Raw genomic sequence first — 23,556 nt, 5'->3', positions numbered from 1 at the left:
TGGGAAAAAACTGTTCTTGTGTCTAGTTGTTATGGTGTGCAGTGCTCTATAGTGTTGTTTTGAGGGTAGGAGTTGAAACAATTTATGTCCAGGATACAAGGGGTCTGTAAATATTTTCACAGCCCTCTTTTTGATTCGTGCAGTATACAGGTCCTCAATGGAAGGCAGGTTAGTAGTAATTGTTTTTTCTGCAGTTCTAATTATCCTCTGAAGTCTGTATCTGTCTTGTTGGGTTACAGAACCAAACCAGACAGTTATAGAGGTTTCTATAATAAGTTTTCTAAATAAATAAATACAGATTAATCCAGTTGTGGAATTCAAATTCTTTTACTACCGGTTCTGTGGGGATGGCTTGGTGGGTGTGGCAGGGGAAGAATACTGCAAAATCTCCATTTCCACCCCACCCCAGGGGAAGGAAACTGCAAAATTCCCATTCCTTCCCCACTCCTGGGGGAAGGATATTGCAAAAGGAGCTGGATAGCTCTGCGGACAAGACACTGTAATTTAACACCAGCTGTCTGCAATTAAAGTAAGTTCGAATCTTGCCAGGCTCAAGGTTGACTCAGCCTTCCATCCTTTCTAAGGTAGGTAAATTGAGGACCCAGTTTGTGGGGGCAATAAGCTGACTTTGTATAAAATATACAAAAGTATGAAGGCTATTGCTTAATGCACTGTAAACCGCCCTGAGTCTCCGGAGAAGGGCGGCATATAAATCAAATTAAAAAAAAAAACTCCATTCCCACCCCACTCTGGGGCCAGCCAAAGGTAGTATTTGCCAGTTCTCTGAACTACTCAAAATTTCCACTACCAGTTCTCCAGAACCTGTCAGAACCTGCTGAATAGCACCCCTGGGTTAATCCCAGTGTACATTTGGTAAAGAACACAACATGGATTGCTAGAGGTCAAAGCAGAGAGTAATACGGCACTTAAGCAAAACTATGCATATCTTTTAGTTGTATACAATAGATTACAATTCATATCACAGTATTCTCAGCATCTCATAGGTGTGGGAGGGGGAGGAACTGTAATTCAACACCTTATATTATTTGGTAAGGCAAGATTACTATGAATTAAGATTTCTGCCTCTGAAGTACTGTATTTGATTTTGCATATCTGGTAGATTTTGCCCATCTGGTACGAACAGGCTGAGAGGACTTGTTGAGGTTATTTTCTTAGATGTCAGGAGGTTGAAGGTCTAGAATAGGGCTGTGAAACTTGTGGCCCATGGGCCAGATGCATCACACGCTGGCCACGCCCAGTTTTGCGAAGGAGAAAAGTCCTGATACATCACATGACGCTGCTGTGATAACGCAAGTTTGATGCTCCTGGTCTAGAAGCAGACCTTCTCAGTGCCAGCTCCTTCCCCTGGAACATTTTATCACTTGGGCTGAAGAAGACTATTGACATTATGGCCTATTAATGAGGCTATAAAGATGATCCTGTCTTGTTTAGTATTTGGAATAGAAGATTCCAAACAAGTGCTCAGGTCTGGTCTGCTAAGGAATGACAGAAATATATTTTTATACATTTGTATTGTGATTGTTAGATCATTGCTTTATTATTTCGTTCTTTCTATTAGAACATGAGCTGCCTTGAGACATTGATGGAGATACCATAAAAATGATGGTAGTAAAGAATTAATTATATATGAATACATTCTATTTTCTACTAAAGTTATTAAGTACAAGGAAATGTGTTAATTATTTATGGATAACTATTCTGTGTCTGGATATGTGGCATTTGATAGGAGAATGGCTACAGATATTCTATAATAGTTTAAATGTAATACATTTCTGTAAGAGGCAGTACAATTTTGGGATTAGCAGGTTTGGATTTTATAAACGGCACATTTTTTAAAAAAATATTGGATGTAAAAAAATGTAATGTGGAGAAAATACTGCACAGATAACGCAAGGAAGTGCACACTGTACATTTTAAATAATTGTTATGGTATCTACTGCCTAGGCAAATACAATTTAAATGTGTATGAGGAAATATGCAAATAGGAGAGGAATAGTTATCTACTGTATATTCCCTTTAACAAATAAATGGACTATATAGCTTAGAATCAGCTATGTTTGAAGTGCATACAAGCCCAGTAATTAATTAATTAAATGTTAGAAGAATATACAAAACTAAAGGTTAAACATACTGAGTTGTAATTTTCACTGGTTAATTGTTCTATGTACTGCTTGTCCTTATTTGAATCTTCGGACATAATCTTCTGAAACCAGGCCCTTTATTTTTCCTCCACAGACTGAAACATAATCAAAATCTATTATATTGAACACTGTAAATATACAGCTTCCTTTGTTAATATTTCTAAAAACATGTTAGTCAAGCTATTGAAAGCTTTCAGTATAGCAGTATAACATACTGTAAAAACACAAATAAAAGATTAAAAATCAAAGACTAAAAGTACAGTTTAAAGAACAACCATTAAAATACCACTGAAACAGACTAATTAAAAGCACTATATTTCAGACGAATTTCTAGGAAATTAAAAAGCTCTAGGGTGAAACAGTAACTCAACAGGTAGCTACATGGACACTTCTGGAAACAGTACTTCTTATCTTGGAGTACCTACTTCAAATGACCCACCCGAATAGGCACCTAAAACACTGGGAGTAGGGCCTTACTCTATGATCTCAGGACTTAAAAAGGAATACATGTTGCAGATGTTCTTCCACATAGTGCAGCCCCATGACATAATTATACTGGAAGAAAACTGGGAACCAATAAGTAAAATATGTACTGTCATTACCATGATAACACACAATTCCACTTGGTATTCTAGCTGTCTTATTTTGTATCAACCTAAATATTTTGCATAAATATCTAGATAGCCCCATGAACAATCTTGTAATCTTGTAACTCCTTATGAGTTATCTGCAATACTCCCCACCAAAAATATTAATAATTTTCAGTCACTTGCACTTATAGTCTCAGTTCTATCCTTAAAATCATATACGTTTCCCCTGACACCTATGTAATATTCTCATTTTATTTAAGTATTTCATTATTACTATATTAATGGGTTTATAATTGAGGAAAGGATAAATATCTCTCCACATTTTTCATTTATTGATTGAGGTCTCATTTGACCGTGTTTTAATTATAATTTATCTTTATCTTTTTGTCATCCTGCCATCTTTACACTTTTTGTTTTCTTATTTTTAATGTTTTAAATAATTTGTAAATTGCTCAGAGTTGCTGGGAGTCAGCCAGTGCATACAGGTAATAAATTATTATTATTAAATTATTATTTTATGCCATGTGAGGTGTACTAAAACGTATCCATAGAAACAGAAAGTATGACACAGTGACTGCCTCTTCTGTACCAATTTTGCTGTCTGGTAAAATTTCTTAAAATCTACTATATAATGCTATAAAAACTTAACTTCTAACTATATTTGTAAAGAAAAAGCTAGTAATTTCCGTTGCCTCCCCGTAATGTTATCCTTCAACAGCAAAACATAAATCAAGAATAACTATCCATTGAAGGTGCAATTGACTAGAAAGTCTAAGAACTTAGGGCTGCTCGTCTTGTGTTTACCTCATATATTTATACTGGTTGAGGGTGAAATAAAGACACTGTCATAAAGACAAGACAAAAAAGGTTGTTGTTTTAATGTAGGTGCAATTTTGGGAAAGGCCCTGTGACAGCTAAGCCCAACAGAGTCTTGGGTACTTTAAAGATGGACTTTGCTTAAGCTACAATTAGAAGAAGGCAGGCAGAGAAGCATCTGAGAAAGGTGGGTACTTTTTAAAAGAGCATTCCAGCTTTAAAGAGCTGTGTTTTTCAGCCTAAAATACATGATTGTATCTGCAAGCAATTATTCTGCTTGGAAAAAAAAAGTATTTTGGCACAAGGATAGGTATATAATTCTCCCATCTGAAATATAATTCTTAGTTTAATTTCTCAGCTTGTGGTAGCTGATAAAAGCTGTGATTCAAGCTAAAAAGTCAGCATAGATTGCAAATCTGTTCCTAGTGCACATTAAAACAATATGTGGTTTTAATTATTGCTCTCTTGAGCTTGGTTGTTTTCTTTCATTACCCAAAAAGGTAACATTTTCAGTGCTAGAAGGGAGTGGGATTTTCTCTATTTATATACTAGTGGCTTGCCCTGTCAGTGTTGGTGGAAGTGTTCTTGATGGTTCCTTCATTAGACTTTTGTTTACTGTTAGCCTGTTTATCAGTTAGTAGTTCCTAGTTGGGTAATGAAACATCTGCAGGAAAATAACCAAGCTCAGAGGGGCACCAAGGTCATCACAATTCAAACGTGAGCTACGAATATTCTTTTCTATCGAAAGCAATATGCAGATGCATACTTTAAGGAAATGTTTCTCAATCTAAGTAACTTTAAGATATGTGGACTTCAACTCCCAGAGTTCTCCAGAAAATTCTGGGAGTTGAAAGTTCACATTTAAAGTTGCAAGACTGAGCAACACTGCTCTAAAGTTTTCCTCTTTAATAAATCATCAACTCTGCAGAAACACTAGTTAAATAATTTCTAGGTAGTTTATCCTGGATGGAGACTGATCCAATTAAACAGATGCATTTATTACATCAAAATGCGGCATTTTGAAGCAGGTCAAGAACTGTGCACTGTAATTATTTCAGGAGCCCTAGAGAAAGTCCAAAGTGCAACTTGAAGGCATCGCAAGTCCTATTTGGTTGAACGTGGAAGATTATATGGCTCAAGATTCAGTAGATGAGTCTGGAAATTATGTCAGATCATAATCCATCAATCAGATCCTCCCTCCCCATCTCACTTGCATTATGAAGAATTCAAAATCTTGCATGCTATTAGTCGACAATCTGCTTTGGCTCCATAAAGCTGTCGCCTTAACGTGGGGTGGGGGGGTTGGGGGGTTGGAATCCAATCCAATTTTCAATTCATTTCAGAATAGAGCTGGAAGGGACCTTGGAAGTCTTCTAGTCCAGCCCCCTACTCAAGCAAGAGACCCTATACCAGTGTTTCTCCACCTTGGCAACTTTGAAGATGTGTGGACTTCAACTCCCAGAATTCCCCAGCCAGCAAGTGCTGGCTGGGGAATTCTGGGAATTGAAGTCCACACATCTTCAAAGTTGCCAAGGTGGAGAAACACTGCCCTATATCATTTCAGTGCCTGCGATGCTTTTCCGTTACCTCCCGCACACTTAGAATCATTTAAGCTCAGCGATGCACACTTCCACTGTGTTCTCTTCCCTCACCTTTGTACAACGCGTGACTGCTGATTCCCGAGTGCCGGGCAAAGAAGAGGAATCCCTAACCCCGCATGGCTAAATTTCAGTTTCGACCTCAGCATCCAGCCCGCAGCAATGTCAAACCGCTGCGCTGCCAGGGCGTGGCCTCGGCACCCTCTCGTGGCCTGTGATGGCGGCGGCGGCGGCGGCCGTGAATTCCAACGAGGAGAGCGTTGCTATAGCGACTCCGAGCGAGCCGGTTCTTTCCTAGAATCGTTCGCCTTTTCCGCTCCTTCTCCCGGGAGGCGCCTTGATTTGGAAAGGCAGCCCCGCTTTCGCGGCAGGAGAGGCCAGAAATAAGTTGCCTCCGCTTTCCCCTCGAAAGCGGGCGTAGGACTCGAAGGAGAAAAGTGGGAAATATTTGACTTATCTTTTTCTTAACTGGCTTACACTCTTTGGTTGCACTTCGCCCTGTTCGCAACTCTGCTACTTATTGAGAGAGAGAGAGAGAGTTGGTGAGAAGCACAAAAAGGGGGAAAGATTGCCGAAAAATGCGCTTACCTGCATGGTAGCCTTGTGAAGATTGTGAGTTTCCCCTCCCAGCCTTCCTATCCTGGAAAGATCCGGCAGAGGTTGACGAAAGTTCATCTCAGCTCTGAATCCCCATGCAGTGAAAAGCAGAGGGCTTGCAACTTCTGCCTGTAGTAGTTGTCCACATTTCTGCACACTGACATAATCGGCTACCTGTACAAATACAGAGCCTACCATGCTTTTATATTTGAACAGGTACATTGACAGAAAATTTATGGGAGAGAAAAAAATTTGTGTATATATGTATTTTGGTTCTGACTTTGGAAGCATTTAGCATTTCTGCACTGCCAATTGTACTGTCAATTATATAGGTATAAAGTACATCACATGTGACATATTTTTTGGAATATGTAAGAAATTTGAACCAGCCCACAAACTGTCATTTTCCATTGTTTGTGTAAACATAGAAAGTAAACACTGAAATAGATTTGGGAAGAGCAAGGGATTTGATTAAATGGAAATGTTGCTAAGCATAGAACCGTTGAGTAAATTTGCTGCTGTTTCTGCTGTTGTCTTTTTATGTGCTTATAATTTTACATCCCATTTTTAAAATTGGCTAAATTGAATAGGAATAAGATTGTGACTGAAAGAATCCTAATTCTTGAAATATAGTAAATATCTTTAACAAATAATGTTAAATTCAGCTTTGTGATTTGATTGCTTACTGTAGCAAACCTGGCATCATGTTTCTAAAGCATTAGTATGCATCATTGAAAAGAACAAAGATTTAATGCTTATGATTCAAAAATGTAAATGTGGCATGAGAAGCATGGATAAGAAAAAATTAGCAAATGAATAAATAATACAAATGAGTTATAATAGTATAAATCATATTTTTATGTATCATTGGAAAAGTGTTTTTAAAGATCTTTGCAGCTTGTTCTTATACATAGCCTGCCAAAGGAATAAATACAAATTACGAAATTTAGAATTTACCAAGCTTCCCTTCCATGGGCAGAAGACAATCCATGGGAAATGTGAATCAGTAATCCATGGCTTTCAGTAAATGAAAAGAAATGGGAGCTGTCTTATTCTGCTCATGAACATTTTGAGAATAGTTGCTTACAAGTTCACATTCAATTTATATAAGATTATTAAAATGTAATCATTAATTGCACAGCTTTAACATTGATCATATATAAACAGTAAAACCAAATACACACTTTGGTTCCCTATGCAAACACAAGTGTTTAATTTGCTCATTTGTGATTCTGAATGATTCTGTCTCTTGGAATCTAGCAGAATTTGTGACTTGATGTCAGTTTAGGATGCATTGTCGATGACGTATTGCTTTCTTATCATAGGATATAGTTCAGGGACCAGCTCAGTGAAGATATTTTTGCCTGTGCCATTATAATATATATTTCTTTTTTTTCTGGCATTCTCTAGATACGTTGAATTATTATTCTCATAATAACCACTGAATTATGGGAAATGTAGTCAAGCATGTCCAGAGAACTCAAATTTAGGAAGGCTGAAAACAATTTCAGTAGTTCTTTAGCGTACATACTGTTGGATAATATATATACAATACAAAAGAAGTTAAGGATGAAGTTTTATAAATTATTTACATTAACACTGGTGGTTTCCATGGTGATACACTTATACTAATGGAATAAGATACTCCAGGGAGCCTGACAATGCATTGTATCTCTTTGTGTACAAATACTCATATTGGTTTATACTGAACTTGTGATTTGATATCCATTTTATATACACTAATAGATAAATAGGATAGCATTCATTGATTCATTTGGAAGATCTCTGTTGAAATTGTGTCAAATTTCTGAGTGAGCTTTCATAAGATGCTTGTAATGGAAGTTAATGGTAAAGCATATTAAACACCTACTATATATGTTAGGATACCTGCAGCCAGATTTCTGACTCCACTCCCCTTCATTCCTATCCGAACTATCTTTTGTGAATTAATTACTTTACATGAGGAATGATATTGATATGAAGCATGTATCAGTTTTAAAAAGAGAATTCAATCCAAGTATTACTACAATTTTAAAAACAGGTTTATAGTAAAAGAATGAAGGCATATTTAGATTCTTAAATAATTTATAAATATTAGAAGATGAAGCCATGACTGAGACACTATTACTTCTTAGGTAATTGAGAACAAGAATTAAGAAAGGGATTTTATTTATTATTTTTTTTTGCAGAGAAATATGATTTAAATTATAATCCTAAACACATTTATGTGAAAAAACTCCATTTTCCAACATATGTGATTTATTTCCAATTCATTTCAATGTGTGTCTGGGTTGCAATATAAAAATGTATTAGGAAATAGGGGATTCATGGAGCAGAGAAACCAGGAATTTCAGGGGAAAACAGAATTAAAAGTATAATTAGAAAAAAAAAAATTAAAAATGCAAGAAAATTTTACCTAGAAGCCAATTAGTAGCTGAATCACGGATGCATGTTCAGATGCAAATTAATGGCTTGCTATTTGTAAACTTAGATGAGATGAACAGTGTAGAAATTTGATGAATAAATAAGTAAATAAAATAGTCTCTGACAACCCCTATCCTTCTTTAAAAGGTACTAATCAAAATCAATAGTAAAAGGGAAAAATGAATAACCCCAAAATATGAGACAGTAAAATATAATATCGTATAGAAGACATTTAAGATGAACTCCTACACTATACAGAAATCTGTCAGTTCAATGGTTACAGAATTTTGTGGCCATGCTGCTAATAGTAAGGTGACCAATCGTCCTCCTTTAGGGAGGACAGTCCTTCTTTTGTAAGTTCTTCCTCTCTCAAAAAGTGTCCTCCTACATGCCCTCCTTTTCGATATTTGAAGACTAATCTGTAAATCTCCATATTCGATCGATGCCAAGCCGATCCGTTGCGTGTGATGTGACGTATTTGTATTTGACATGACGATTCATCAAGGCTCAGTACAGTGCGGCAAGACGCGATTATGAGACGCATGCACTCCGCACAGGAGAATTGTTTTGAGAGAGTGCGCTGTGCGCAAGAGTGTGCCGTGCGCAAGTGGCTTTGTTTGCTTCTTACCGAAACATGACACGGCACACACACATGTGTCCTCCTTCTCATTGTAAAAAAATTGGTCACCTTACTAATAGGACAGCAGAGCGTTTCCAGATCCAGCATATAAGATATAGAGGATTGGCTGGCTCTTTCTTCTGATTCACCCTTTATTTGTTTTCATTAATAAAATAAGATATATATGAACTTGCTGTCCTTCAAATATTGCTAAAGTGCAACTCCCCAGAGCTTCTATCAGCATAGATGATGGTGAGGGATTCTGGGAGTTCTAAATCAGCAACATTTTCAACTTTGCCCCTAAGGCAAAGATTCATCCTAAAATTTTCTGGGCCTATTCCAAGTGAGTTCAACGAAATATAAAAAAAACAATAACACAGTAAGACTTAGTGGTAGAATAGAATTGGGGGAATATATAATCATCATCAGATAAATAGTAATATTTACTGGAATTGTGTACCACTATAGCAAGGGGAAAGTGGAGTTGATAAGCAACAGCAGTAATAATATAAGCAGCTATGAGATATCAAAGATAAACTAAAGGAAACGGTGGGTAATAATTATTCTTCCATAAATAAATGGAGTGTCCAAATGGATAGGTCTTATACTATCAATAAAAAGGCACTGCACCACTATTCTGCTTTTCCTTTTCTTAATGACATTTTCTGGCAAGGAAAAAGATGGAAGAAGATGTACAAATAATGGAGAGTTAAAAACAATAGATTATAGATCCACCAAAACATGTGAATATAATCAGCCATTTGAGAGTAAATGCTGTGTCTGGAAGCACCAATAAAAAACTTGAAACCATTGGAATCTATGTGCTACAGTACAGCTTAGCTGGTTCACAATAAAGTTTTCTTGAGCTGTATAAGGAGGGAAAACATACCCATAAATCAGAACCATGCAAAATTGTATTTCATGCTGAATAGGTGTGGTAAAGTAAGGAAACTTAAGTGGTCATCACTATTTCATCACTATTGAAAGGGCAAAAAGATTTTATCTCTAAAATCAAGTATTGGAAAACATTATTCATAAAATAGCTATGAAAGTTATAGTCTTTACTGGAAAACTAGATATTTTTGAAAGAAGCTTAGTTTTTACTGAAAATTCATCCTATTATGGAATGAAAAAGTGCAGAAAACTATTAATTCATTTTTAATTCATGATATCTGAAACTAGTTAGTTTAATTTATAAATGGAAGCATCAGGATGATTTTGAAATCAGGAAAAATTAAGATGGGTCCCTATCCCACTACCATTCAATCTACAAAAACTGACTAAACTATCAGCTGACTCTCACTTAAATGCAGGTTGCCTCTTCTATACTAAAGATAAAAGGAAAGTTAAGGTAAGTAGGACAGATTGTGTAATCTAAATTACTGCCACTCTGTGTCCTCCAATATCTGAAGCCCGAAGTGGCCACTTCAGTTTTCTTAATAGTTGAACTAGTTCTCTTTGAAATATTCCATTCATGAAAGCAAGAATGTGTTTACATAGCACACATATATAACTTGCCAGAAATCCCCTTTCACAAGAAAAACTAAGGCAAAACCAAACCATATTATGTCTAAATCAGGCCAATAATTTTACAGTATTATCAAGCCCTTGTTTTTTTTCTGGTGCTGTGATTCATAGAACAGTTACAAATTCTTTTTCCAAAATAAAACCTGTTTTATAATTATAAAACAAGTTTTATAATTCTTTGGAAATTTCCACCTATACTTGGTGATACAACAGCACAAGGGAGTGATTATGAGATTAGCATATCAAATTTGCCTACATGCATGGGGGAGTTTAATTCATGGGTTCAGGTCAAGGATTGTGTATATGTATATGTACATATACACAATATATAAACACAAAATGTACAAAATTAGGAAATATGAATCCATGCTTGAGGAATTCTAGATTACAAAATTCTAGATATTAACAATTTTATTTTAGAAAGAAATGCAAGCTATTTCATAGGAAACAGAAGCTTTCGAGGTTCATAGCTGATTAACCAGGTGAATACTTCAGGAGACTTTCATAATTTTCTGAAAAATGAATCCAAAACCAAAGTTTCACCCTTTGGTGAAAGCTGACCCTTATTTACAAAACCATCTGTTGTGTAAAATGTTAGATGGAAGGATGAAAACGAGAATTGTATGTAACGAAGATAGGAGCTTCAGATGCCATCAGAGCCAAGCAGGAATTTTTGTTGATTATATTATTCCAAACTGTGCCAATTCATGAAGTTCCAGATGGCTGAAAGCTTCCCAGGGGCAGATCACAGTGATATCTGCAAATGAGACAAAGAAATTTCTGCAACTGATCAAACTATAACAAGGTCATATAAGAAGGGTATCTGTGAGTTGAAACTTCATGCAAAACATCTCATGTTAACATTTTTTCTTAAAATGTAGTTAACTTAATTATTATAGTCTGTGACTAAAACAGTATAACTTCAACACAATAAAAATAAAAATAAAATGGAGTATTATATAACAAGTAAAGCAAAAGATTGCTCTAAGCTAATTTACTTACTAAAACAAATTGTCAATTATTAGAAGAAAGATCAGTAAGAGACTTAATTCAAATGTAATTAAAATTGTTGGCTACTGAAATGATAGTTCTTGGATGATTGATATGAATAAATGAATATAAATTTGTGAATTATCACTGACTTTTACTCAATATTGTGCAATCAGAAAATGACAGTCTTAAAATTGTGCTCTGAGGATCTATAACTTTCTAAACAAGGAAAACTAATCAATTTTGTGGCAAACAGTAATAGCATTCAAGAAGAATTTAGCTGTTCTCTTGGAAGACATTTCTAAAGTGACTTTATTTATTTTTTTTATAAATTTTTATTGAATATAAATATTAAAAAAGACATACATAACATATACACAACAAACATTTATACAACATATACACAAAAAGAGTGTAATTTCTTCTTAAGCATTTTTTCAGAGTGATTTCTTACTCTTCGGGGTATCTGTTTTAAAATTATAATTTCTTTTTCATTATAGATCACCGTTTCTTCTCTAGATTTTTTATAGGCTTCATCTCGGATTGATTTTTTTAAAGTGACTTTAAAGTGTACATTTACACAGAAAATGGAGGATATGAAATGCAAGGAAGCAGCCCTTAATCTAACACATGCTATCAGTCAGATTAGGAATTGATGGCTATTTTGTTTTATTTCTGGTCTGAAATTTCATTTCTAAAACCATTATAAATTATTTGCCAATTACAAGTCCATTTATTTTCTTTTTGTAGATATCAGCTACGGTATTTCTTTTTTTATTATGGTGTCTCATAAAAGAAGGCAATTAGGAAAAATAGCTAAAGGCATTTCTGTATCCTATCTTTTTATACTACAAAAATCTTTTTGTAGTATGCAGATGTTCTGTTAGAGTCATAAATCCAGCTCTAGTGAATTATGCCAATTTTTGCATTGTATATATCTCATCTGATAGTATACCAAATATGGTACCAATAATCAGGTCTTAGTGACTCATTATAATAATTTATTTATTTATTTGTAACAACTGATACAGCTCCCCAAATTTTTTCCACAGACAAATGCAGTAAAACAAGTGTTCTCCTTTATTGCCCTACCAAATTATTAAATAAAGGAATATCATTAACTTTGTGCACTATTAGGCCATTTAGAATACATACATAAAGGTCTCGGTTTTTCCTAGCAAGTGTGGATAAACAAACTTTCATCAGGCTTTTATTTTATTTCCCTTTCATTAATATGGACTGAGAACATTAATCTGGTCAAACAAAAAGCTTGCCAGTAAGGCAGGTTATAATTGGCTGAAATAAAAACTCTTCCAGATCGATCACCTCCTTAATAGGTGAGTGTTGTACTTTCAGGTAAACAGTGTGGAATATATACCTTGGTTACATTTTAATTTTTTCAAAACTATGTGTGATGAAATTTTGCACTGTGATTTCATAATATATTAAATCAGATTCAGTAGCTTCTAGAATAATGGAAAGCTCCCCAAAGGATTTGAGACCATCGATTAAAACACTGTAGCCAGAATTTGAAATAAGTGAACTACATGTATGATTCTAGAAAGGGTAGTCTAGATTTCAAATGAAATAAAGAACGAGATACATTGAAGAACAAGAAGAACATGAAGAACATGAAATTTAACAAAATCCTTAATAATTTAGATTATATTGTGTGGATAGATTCTCAAGAAAGTGATACCGCAGATGCATTGATGCCAAATTTAGAAGGTTACATATGTCAAAACTAGTGTTTTAAATTGCATTCAGAAGCTTATTGACATCCAATCTAGGCCTTAAGCACAAGTTTAATACACTATTGGGCATTAGTACCTATAGGAAATAGACTACAACATTTTGTATCTTCTGACTGGAAAAACAGCCTATGTATAGTGCACTGCAGTATTCCATATATGTGCTGATAATGGTATAAATAAGAATTGAGTGAAATACTGTTTTTAAATCAGAGACTTTTCAAAGAGGTGACATGTACATTGATAAAGGATTGATCAAACTGCCAGTTTGTTTCTGGCCTATACAGTGACCTGCACTAGCCAACTGGTTAATTTCTCATAAAGATTCCTGGTGCAAAATTTACTAATTATATGTAGGAGATTAATTAGGTGAATGAACCAAGTCATTATTCTCTGTATTAAATAGTCAGAATATTTAATAACACAATTTTCCTATATTATTTACCTGTTCCAAGTCCTTCCATTCCTGGAATATCATCTCCAAAACTTTGAACAAAGAAAGCAGAGAAAGAAGATGAATGAGAGGTAGGGAGGGTGGGAGAAAAATATATATACAACAATACTTTTTTCCTAATCTAAGAGCAAAATGACAAAAAATGAATATGTAAGAACTCTTTCAACTCTAGGACTTGAATGTGGTTTTCGTTACTGTGTTACATTTGAATTATCATGTTTTGCCATTCAGTGTTCTGATCTAAAATATAGATTGTCTGGACAAATAGAAGGACAATGTAAATTAAGATGTAATCTATTTCTTGAAATAAATTATATGCTAATGGTTTAGGTCAGAGGAATGAAAGCTTCCTTAAAATGTCTAGTGAACTTTCAGTGTCCCAAGTTGCCTGCCTTAGGAAATAACAGAACAGAATAGAAAATGCTATTTCAATTAAAAAAAAACCAAAGACCAAAGCAAATAAACACAATTCTTGTAGCCCTTTGAAAATATTTCTGACATCATGCCACCCTGATTGACTTTATTAACATAGACATCTATGCACATATCACAGGTGTCTTATCTAAGGCCTAAAATATAAAATAATCAAACAGAAATATGTCCCATTTAAATATAATTATATATGTACACATTTAATATGTAAACCAATATTCATAGAGGTACTGGTTTTGGCAAGTACAGTAGTTATTCAATTTGATAGTTCAGAAAATTTCATCATTCCATTTTATAAGTAGTCCAAGAATATTATATCTTTAGTTCTGAAAGGGGTACTATGTTGACTAGCTCTTACCAACTACAGTACACTTATCTATTCCATTTACAATACAATCCTATGTATACATGCTTAGAAATAAATCCCATTATGTATCATGGGGCTTATTCCCTTGCACTTCATTAAGATTACACCAAGGTAGCTGCAGCACTAGTAACTTATATTATGGTTTGAAATATAGTATACTTTCTATGTATTATCTATATATATATTCACTTAAAAATGAGAATTAACACAAAGAAGATGAAGAAAGAATTAATGGCAGCAGTAAATGAAGGAAGAATACACACCCACACATTCTCACACAAATATATTCATTTACATGCATATTCCCCGTCCTACTAAGAATGTGTATTTTTAGTGCTATTCATATTTATCTGAAACTTCCACTGGACTCAAAAACCTTACTTCTAAGGAGGTATGTACAGGATCATTTATAGTGGAGAATGGAGAATATTAGGTTCATGCCTCTAGTAATTGTTATTACTAAATTCTTATACTCTACTAAGTGTAATTGGACATTATCAAGATGCCAGACAGCCCTGAAGTCTTTGAAAAAGCCAATGACTAGACCAGTTGAGAGTTAAGAAAGCTACAAATTAAGTCTTCTGGAAGGAACAAGTTGGAGAAGGCTGTTGCAGAATCTTCAGATACGTAATCATTTGATTTATGGATAATAACGCCTACCCTTTTACTCCTTTCTTAGGAGGCTTGCTCTTGAATTGTCTTGTTTGTCTTTGCTTGAATTTAGGAGGCCCCTTGCGTGGGGTAGTTGGCCCTGTTGACTCTTTTGCATTCAGGTTAGCAGCTGCAGCATTATCAGACATCTTGAGTTACAGTGAGATACTTGGCTTTTTCAGATTCTTCTTTCTAAAAGAGAAAATAATGTCGTTTATAATGTAGAGGAGAGGGTCTTATATAACACTTGATGCCACAAAGATTGAAAATTCTAACTAGTCCAGAGTCATTATGCACTTCAAGCTAGATAGACTAATTAATACTGTTACATAATGCTATTTCTCTCTTTCCTCCCACCCACTTGAAACAGAGGATTTGGTTTTCCTTTTTTTTTTGGTTTCATGTATACATCTGTATTTCTTCTTTATCAGTGATAAAATGACCCCTGAATTAAAAAATGGTTAAAATTTTAGAGCAGTCAATATGGATATCCAATATGGATAGCTTATGCCATGGTGATGAATGTGGTCATAGAAATACATTCAAAAGAAAGATACAAAAGAAATACATTCAAAAGAAATACATTCAGACAAAAAGAGAAGTTATATCTATTTATCTTTTTCATCTCCAATTTATTTTTTCAATATTTAAAAACATTCTCATAAAATAATGCTGCAATGGGTTTAAATTATCTTCAGTGAATTTATGTAAGTCTATTTACTAAATACAGATAAATGTACTAATTAGAGTTCTTTAGCTCAGATAACAATCTGTTCCTATGCAATCTACAGGTTTTATGCTTACATGAATTTAATCCCATCCTCTTCCTCCATATCTGATTCTTTTATTATTTCACATCAGAATAAGACCAGTGCTTGACTTTAACTTTTTCTCTCTCATATATGGAAAGTCACACGCTGCTAATTTCTGGTCCTTATAAGTATTTTGACTTCTATACTTCTTATTTGTTTTTTGCATGTACTCATAGAGATATTTTTTATTTTATTTTATTTTATATCAAATTTATATACCGCCCTTCTCCCTGAGGACTCAGGGCGGTGTACAGCCAAATAAAAACATAGACTACAAATATGAGAGGGAGTGCTATTTTTTTAAAAAAATGAATGCTTATTATCAGACCATAACAGTATATTCTTAATAAAGTCTTGAGTTCTTTTCACATGATCAATTAAAAAAAAATCATCATTCAGAGCACTGATAATATTCATAAATAAAAATTACATCTACAAAACCACAGGGGCACATCTTAGTAGCTAGGTCTTTCACATGGTGGGAATTCGTTTGCATATATATTTAATAGCATATTATTGGTTCATCACACACTCAGCCAGATGTTTAGGTTCAATTTGGCAAACTATCAAATCCTTTTCAAGGGCTTGAGATAGGCAGATACTGATGTTTTATGGTGCTAAAGTTATTGTGGCAGAATGTAAGTTGTTCCAATTGCCTTTTGCAATGGACCAATGGTTGTTTTGTCAGTGCCAACAGTATTCAAATAATGCTCCAGTTTTGGGATTGTACCCAAGGTGCCTATTACTATTGATACTGCCTTTGTTTTGTTTTTTTGCCACAGTCATTCTATTTCCATTTGCAGATCTTTGTATTTTGATATCTTTTCTAGTTCTTTCTCATCTATTCTGCTGTCTTCAGGTACTGCTGCATCCACTATCCAGACTTTATTTTGTCATTCTTATTGACAATAGTTAAGTCTGGTGTGTTATGCAGCAAGTGCTTGTCTGTTTGAATTCTAAAGTCCAAGAGGACTTTAGCTTCTTCAGTTTCTATTACTTTCTATATTTTATGGTCCCACCAGTTGTTGCTTGTAGGCAAATAATATTTCTGGCAGCTCTCCCAATGCACTATTGTTGCTACTTGTTGTTTTATGGTCAGTCTGTGTAATCTTCTTGCAGCAGCTAACCAGGTGGTTTGGTTTCTTCAGCTTCTATCCAAAAGTGGTACTTTCTCTCTGTTGCTGTCTTCTCAATTCTGGTTTTGTATGCATTTGTTCTTAATGTTTGGTCTTTGCCCACCAGAATTGGTCCCTCTTTCTCTTTCTTCAACTTTCCTACTCTAAACCATAGCCAGGTCTTGTTATTATCTGCTTTGCCAGCTAATTGCTATTTATTTAGCCTGGTTTGCCAATTGCACAGTGGCAGATAAGACAGCACTCCAGAGGGTTAATATCATTGCCCAGAGGATCATTGCTTGCCCTCTCCCCTCTTTGGAAGAGCTGCCTTAAGAAAGTTCAAAACATTCTTAAAGATCCATCTCATCCTGGGCACCCTTTTTTTGAACAATTACCATCTGGCAGATGGTACAGGATAATAAAAACAAGGACAAATAGGCTGAAAAACAGCTTCTATCCCAGGGCAGTAACTATACTGAATTCTACTGTATAGTGCAATATTAATGCAAAATTGGTTTTCAATTCACTTGTATAGAATGTGAAGGATGTGTGTTTGCATTTTATTTTTATAATTATAATGTACGCTGAAGAAGGCAATGACAATAAAGTAAACTAACTAACTAACTAATTTTTTAATGTACTGGCCATGTAATATTTTATCTTCCCATGTTTATTTTTTCTTCTTCTTTTTCTTCTTCTTATTAACTGACATGTAGAAGGGGAAGAAGAAGAGTGTCACAGTTGGACAAATCAGATATTCTAGCAATTGTTTGTCAAGTGAGAGCATTTATTTCAACATATAATCTCCATACCCATTTGTGTATTTTGATTGACACAGCATAGATTTTATCAATACATAGGCCAAAGTAATACCATGAAAATGCAGCAAACTTCATACAATTTAGGTTTACATCTCCTATAACTATAAGCTGAAGAGCCATATTTGGAATTACATTTTGCATGTAGACATATCATTTGTATAAAATTCTAAGTTTGTTCACTCAGAAAAAAGTTATATTGAATTCAATGGGGATTTAATCAGGAAGTAATATTATATTTTCTTTGGAAGTCCCATTAAAAGCAGTGTGAGTGTAAATATGTATGCATATTTGTGTGAGTAAATAGACATTGGATCATTGTTGCGTGTTGGACTAGCAATTACTTTTCCTCCCAGGAACATTTTAGTTATATATTATATTTTGCTTTAAGAACCCATTCCTGATTTAAGGAATATGTAATTCTTGCAAACAGGAGGGTGAGGAGAAATCATTAACCAGGCTGACAGTGACATTTATAGCAGAAATTTGGTTAAACTCCTGATTTCCTGACTGCCTTTATAGGACCAATTGTATAAGCACAAACTGATCTCAAGATCTACACAATTTTTTCTTTGTATGTGAACATGCTGTTTAAAGAAATGGCAAAAAATGGGAACAATTAAAGTGAACTTATTTTGCTTGTCTTCACATGAAAAACAGTGGGTAAGAAAAAACTTCATCCTTAACAAAAGGTTCTCACATTCTACTTCAAGTCATATAACAATCATATCCTACTAAAACCAGAAACATCAATGAGTTCTCTATAATGACCTTGCGTAATTATAAGTCAATGAATTTGTTTCTAGATGGCTTTCATCAAATCAGACTACACTTTTTTTATATACTTCAAATAAATTATTTAGGAGTTCAACATTGCAGTAATACATCCGGTGCCTAACACTAACTGAACATTTTCTCCACTTGCCTACCAATTTATGTTTGGATTTTTTTCTCTCAATGTCTTAACCAAAAAATTATTTACTATCTTACCTTACTCAAGAAATGTCCAAAGTGATTCTTCTAATAAAATTGCTCACAGTTCTTGGGAAAAGTAATCCTATGATGACCAAATCAGTGTAGGCAATAGCAGTGAAGTAAAACAAAGACTACTGTGCAAATGATGTTCTTTCTTTCCCACTTTTCTCTGCCCTTCTCAACATGAAACTCAATGTAATTGCCTCTGACATATCCTTGTTTAGCATAGGAGTCAATCCATCTTGTTTGCGTTGATGGCTAATTTTATCTAGTTTAATCTGTCCCTAGAAGGTTCTTATCATGATGCTATCAGATGGCAACCTACTTCTATGTTAATCTCTGTCCTTCTTTCCTCCTATTTGTTGACTTGTAAACAGGAATGCTTCTATATTAATTGGATTTAGTTTCTTCCTGATCCATTCCTTTTTCAGCTTTAATCTCTGATCCCTTAGGAAAGGCAAAATAGATGCTTGGGCTAATAGATTTAACAAGGCTAGAAAAAACACTTTACAGATACTTCTGATCTTTTTTTATTTATTGCCTTGTAAAAACTGCTCATCCAGCCCCCCAATTCAATAGGAACATTTTGCTGGTTCATGGAAAGATCAACTGGTATTATTTTCTTACATAATTTTTATTAAAGAAATAAAGATAAACATGAAAAAAAAATTAGAAGAAACATAGGAAAGATAAAAAGTGTTGAAAACAATAGAGCAAAGAAAAAGAAAAAAATACTTAAAGAAGGGATTTCCAAACTTCTTTACAGCAGTTATAGGTGATATCACTTCTTCATAAATTATGTAATTACATAAATTACATAATATAGTTCCTTTCTTCCCATACACAGCCATGGTAAATTCAGAAATCACCAGTTCATTTTTATCCATTTTCATGAAAAAGTCCATAAGGGAAAGAGCAACTGCTACTTAACTATGGAAGCTTATGTCTTTTTAAAGTATTCCCAAATTACTACATCAGATGCAAGGCTTATGCTTGCCCAATGTAGTATGATTTGTGCCACATGTTTCTTGAAATTTAGACTTCAAAACTGATTTGACGAGTGAGTTTCTGAATTTTTTTCCACAAGTTCATACATTTCTTCCTTGAAATTAACAAGGGTTTTGCTAGCTTCCTCTTTTAACTCAAGTACTGTACCAAAAAAATAATAAAAGGCTGATATTTTCTTTTTATGGGTCTATTTGTAGATGCCCTAGAGTAGACAGGGATGAAGGGGAGTCACCTAAAGGCGTGCATACAAATGTTCTATCTATGGAAAGGACAGAAAAGAAAGCAATTGTTATTTGCTCTCCTGGCATGGGTAGGAGGGATAAAGAATCAGGTATCATCAACTGTGGTCAGCTGGTCCAGAGACAATAGTGGGTGATCATTATAATTGGAGTAGAGAAACGGGCTGAAAATGAAAGGCAATTTTTAAGCTGGATTCATTTCCCACCAGTTTTTAGCCAGGAGTCATAAAGCTACACAATGGAAAAACCTTGAGAGAACTTATATTTCAAAGCCCAAGACATTTGGGAATTTTAAAATCTTCATAGGCTGCCCGAAAGACACAGTTTTTCAAAAGCGTAATAACTAAAGAAATAAAAAGCTGTAACAATGACATTAATAATTATTTTGACCAGCTCTTGATCATTTCAAGTGTTGCTGTTTAGCTTTCTAAAGAACCACAAGATTGAGGAAAGTTTTTATTTGGCTAAAAGAGCAAAAGCAAACAACAAAACTAATGGAAAATCATATCTAAGAACCATTTAGAGAAAAATACATGCTTACGTGTTAGAGAGTTTTCCTATTGTCAAATAATATGTTCCACATCCAAAAGGTGAGCGACGTGACTAAAACTGCTACATATACTGAGCTACTAATATGCATGTTACAACACCTACCATACTTTTCTTTTCTTAGGCACTGGACTGAACCCCCCCCCCCATACACTAAAGGATTAACTTTTGAATCCTTTCAGGTGGACTATATTAGGACTAACATTCAAATTCCTTGCTTGGATTGTTTGATCTGTGTTAGCTTTGATTGATTTTCTCATCATTTTTTTCATGCCTATTTGTCGAATAGTCCAGTTTAAAGAAAATTTGCAAGCTGTATTTGAGATTTATTTATTTAGAATAAATAACATAGCCACCCATCTTCTAACTAATTCTGGGCATCTCTCAATTAAAAGTTAAGACAACATATCAAACAGAAAAACAACAAAGATCTGGAGCCATGTCAACCTTCCAATATGCAATTATTCTATCTTATTCCAGCACCTGGGGAAAAAGCCAGGTCTTCAAAGCTTTAAGGAAGGCTAGGAGAGTAGACGCTGCCAAATTTTAGGGGGCAAGAGTGTTTTACAGGGCAAGGGTTTCCACAGAAAAGGCATGCTTCCTAGCTCTCATCAGATGGCAATATTTAGGGGAAGGGACTAGGAGTATGCCCACTATATCTGGTCTGATAGGACAGATAGGTGTCCTTAGGGAAAGGCAATCCTGCAGATAGCTTGGCCCTGTGCCATATACAGGACTTTAAAGGTGATGACCTACACCTTGAATTGCACCCAGGAAGAATCTGGAAGCCAGTGTAGACTTCACCTGAGGTAGGAGTGGGCTGTTATTTGCAAAATATCTTCCAGTTTTATTTTATCTTTGTCAAATTTCACTGTAATAAAGAATTTAACAATATTCAAACAGTCTATAAGCCATTTTGTTCAAGCTAAGCAGCAAGGACAAAATTAACTTTTCTGTGATATAAATTCTGGCTATCATTTCTTCCCTCTTCATTAGTTACATTTTTGAGAGTCAACCTAATATTTATAGCATTTATGGAGGATGAAGAAATTGCAGTTTCTTTGTAAGTGTGTGCTTGTATATAGCAAGCACTGGAAGTGTCTCACTGCTGTGTGACCAAAACAATTATTAAGACCATGATATTGGCAGATATGTACTGTAAGAGTCTGTTTCAATTATTAAGAAATTACACAGTTATTGTCTTTTACCACCTACAAATTTGCTTTCTTCAGGGACAGCCTAATACGTTCTGATGACTGAAACTAAAATCAAGCTCATGGAATTTTTCATTTGAAAAGGTGGATTTAGTTCATCCTGTTCTATCCAGGAATTTAAAGCATCCCTGATAGATAACTGATAAACTCATCAGAACATTTGAGTTGGAAGGGGAATTATTTAATTTATATAATCATGTGTCTCACATATGTGACTCATACAGGCTCCAATAAAATAGATGAAAATAAATAAAATACATAATATAAAATAAAAACACATGGCAGCTGAGCTTCATAAAATAACTATGAACAAAGTCAAGAGATGGGCTCTGTCCCACCCCTGGGCCTCTGTTAGGCAGAAAACCAAATTTTTAGGGCCTTCTGAAAAGTCAGCAGGGCCAGGACTAACCTAATCTCAAAAGGAATGGTGTTAAACAGGGTGGGCATCATTGCAGAAAGGGCCCTCATTTTAAGCCCTGCCAGCTGACATTCCTTAGCTAATGGCACCCGGAACATGCTCTGCCTGCTGGACCAGATGGGACAGGTAAAAACAATTGGAGAGAAATGGTCTCATAGTTACCCAGTCTTTAGCCCTGAAGGATTTTAAAGGTACTACCAGCACTTGCGATTGCCCCCAGCAGAAAGCCAATGCAGTTCATGGAATAGTGGTGTCATACAGTATATTGCCATTAACTGCTTGCACTGCTGCATTCTGCACCAGCTGAAGCTCCCAAACACTCTTTAAGGCAGCCACATGCATGGCATGTTGCAATTGTTCAACCTGGAGGTCTAGAGGGCTTGAGTGACCATTAGCAAGGCCCCCAGTCCAGGAGAGGGTACAACTGAGCATAAGTCAAAGCTGTGGAAACATCAGATATTTATTTGGAGAAGGCCAGCAGATTGTAACCATCCGAATGCAGATCCAGGAAGTAGGTGCAATTCAGGTACATAATGGACTTATTCCAAGGCCCTTTAGCCATGGCTACCACCTGCCCTTCAATCAGAAGGTGGGAATTGAAGAAAAATCCTAAATTGTGTACCAGTTAAATTAGGGGAAACAATCTCCTTTGAGTGGAAGTCTTCACATTCTGGGGGAATGCCCTAAAATCCACAGTTACTAGGTCCTCCATTGGTTGATCAAAGCTTGTTCTTTCCCATCTAAACCTCTCCTCCCTCCAGATAACTTGGAAAAGACCTCACCAGGCACCAGCCCAGGGTAGAGATGTAAAGCTTCATATTACCATCTCCCTCTATGCCCAACCATATTTCATTTATCCATGCCAAGTTGGCCTTAACCACGCTATCAAATCATGGATGTAGGATTCTTATTATATACCAGTCTGGCATTTAATACTAGCAACAGCAGCATGTTACCAGTATTTTTAGATAATAATGTAGGTTAGATTGATTTATACAGAAGCTGAAATCTGCTGTAATAAAATGGCAGTTTGCAAGACAAGGAGCTTGCTGATGATTAATTATATGGGAGAAAGGAAGCTTAAAATAGTTGTTGTTCAAAATCTGAGTTTTACTTAGTTAGATGGTTGTTCCCATACCCAGAGTTTTCTCCAGGTAGCAGTCTGAGTAGCTCACATGGTAAACACACATGGTACACATGACATTTTTTTTTTAAAAAGTACCTATTGTTTCTTACTGAAGTTGTAAAATCTAAAAATGTTCATTAATAAAAATAGTCTTAACAAATCAACATAATTTATAATGCTATGTATTCCATATTTGTCTTCTTTATTTATCAATCTTCGTCCCAGTTTTGTTTATTAATGTATTTTACGAAGACAATGTACATGAGTTTTACTGGCCAGTAATTCAAATTAGAAGAAAATGCAA

General features: G+C 34.9%; 3 protein-coding genes across 5 annotated transcripts in view; 1 reads left to right on the top strand and 2 right to left on the bottom strand.

The window, feature by feature from the left end:
• The window catches only part of AGBL3 (AGBL carboxypeptidase 3), a 47,337-nt gene extending 41,293 nt beyond the window's left edge, over positions 1-6,044 (bottom strand). Inside the window, exons 1-2 of one of the 2 annotated variants that reach the window (XM_034403248.3) lie at positions 5,221-5,379; positions 2,153-2,257 (exon numbers count right to left, since the gene is read on the bottom strand). In XM_034403248.3, coding sequence (XP_034259139.1) covers positions 2,153-2,218 — 66 coding nt within the window. In that variant the 5' untranslated portion in view covers positions 2,219-2,257; positions 5,221-5,379. Of the gene's footprint in view, positions 1-2,152; positions 2,258-5,220; positions 5,380-5,754 lie in introns of those variants that run through there. The other variant, XM_034403247.2, reaches the window with a different exon arrangement.
• The window catches only part of ARHGDIB (Rho GDP dissociation inhibitor beta), a 56,522-nt gene that overhangs the window by 12,855 nt on the left and 20,111 nt on the right, over positions 1-23,556 (top strand). The gene's annotated exons all lie outside the window — the stretch shown is intronic.
• PDE6H (phosphodiesterase 6H) lies at positions 7,148-20,559 on the bottom strand. Of its 2 annotated transcripts, none has more exons than XM_034403254.2 (4): positions 20,487-20,559; positions 14,988-15,170; positions 13,520-13,560; positions 7,148-11,090 (listed from the first exon to the last, which is right to left on the bottom strand). In XM_034403254.2, the coding sequence occupies exons 2-4, from the start codon at positions 15,125-15,127 to the stop codon at positions 11,014-11,016; spliced, it is 258 nt and encodes an 85-aa protein (XP_034259145.1). In that variant the 5' UTR covers positions 15,128-15,170; positions 20,487-20,559; the 3' UTR covers positions 7,148-11,013. The 2 variants fall into 2 exon arrangements, with proteins under 2 accessions (XP_034259145.1, XP_034259144.1); XM_034403253.2 differs by lacking the exon at positions 20,487-20,559 and adding an exon at positions 18,714-18,853.

The sequence above is a fragment of the Pantherophis guttatus genome, chromosome 7, assembly GCF_059756535.1.
Source record: "Pantherophis guttatus breed Tessera chromosome 7, ASM5975653v1, whole genome shotgun sequence".
NCBI classification, from domain to species: Eukaryota; Metazoa; Chordata; class Lepidosauria; order Squamata; family Colubridae; genus Pantherophis; species Pantherophis guttatus.
The sequence above is the reverse complement of the archived record's forward strand: the minus strand, read 5'-3'. Positions and strand labels throughout refer to the sequence as shown.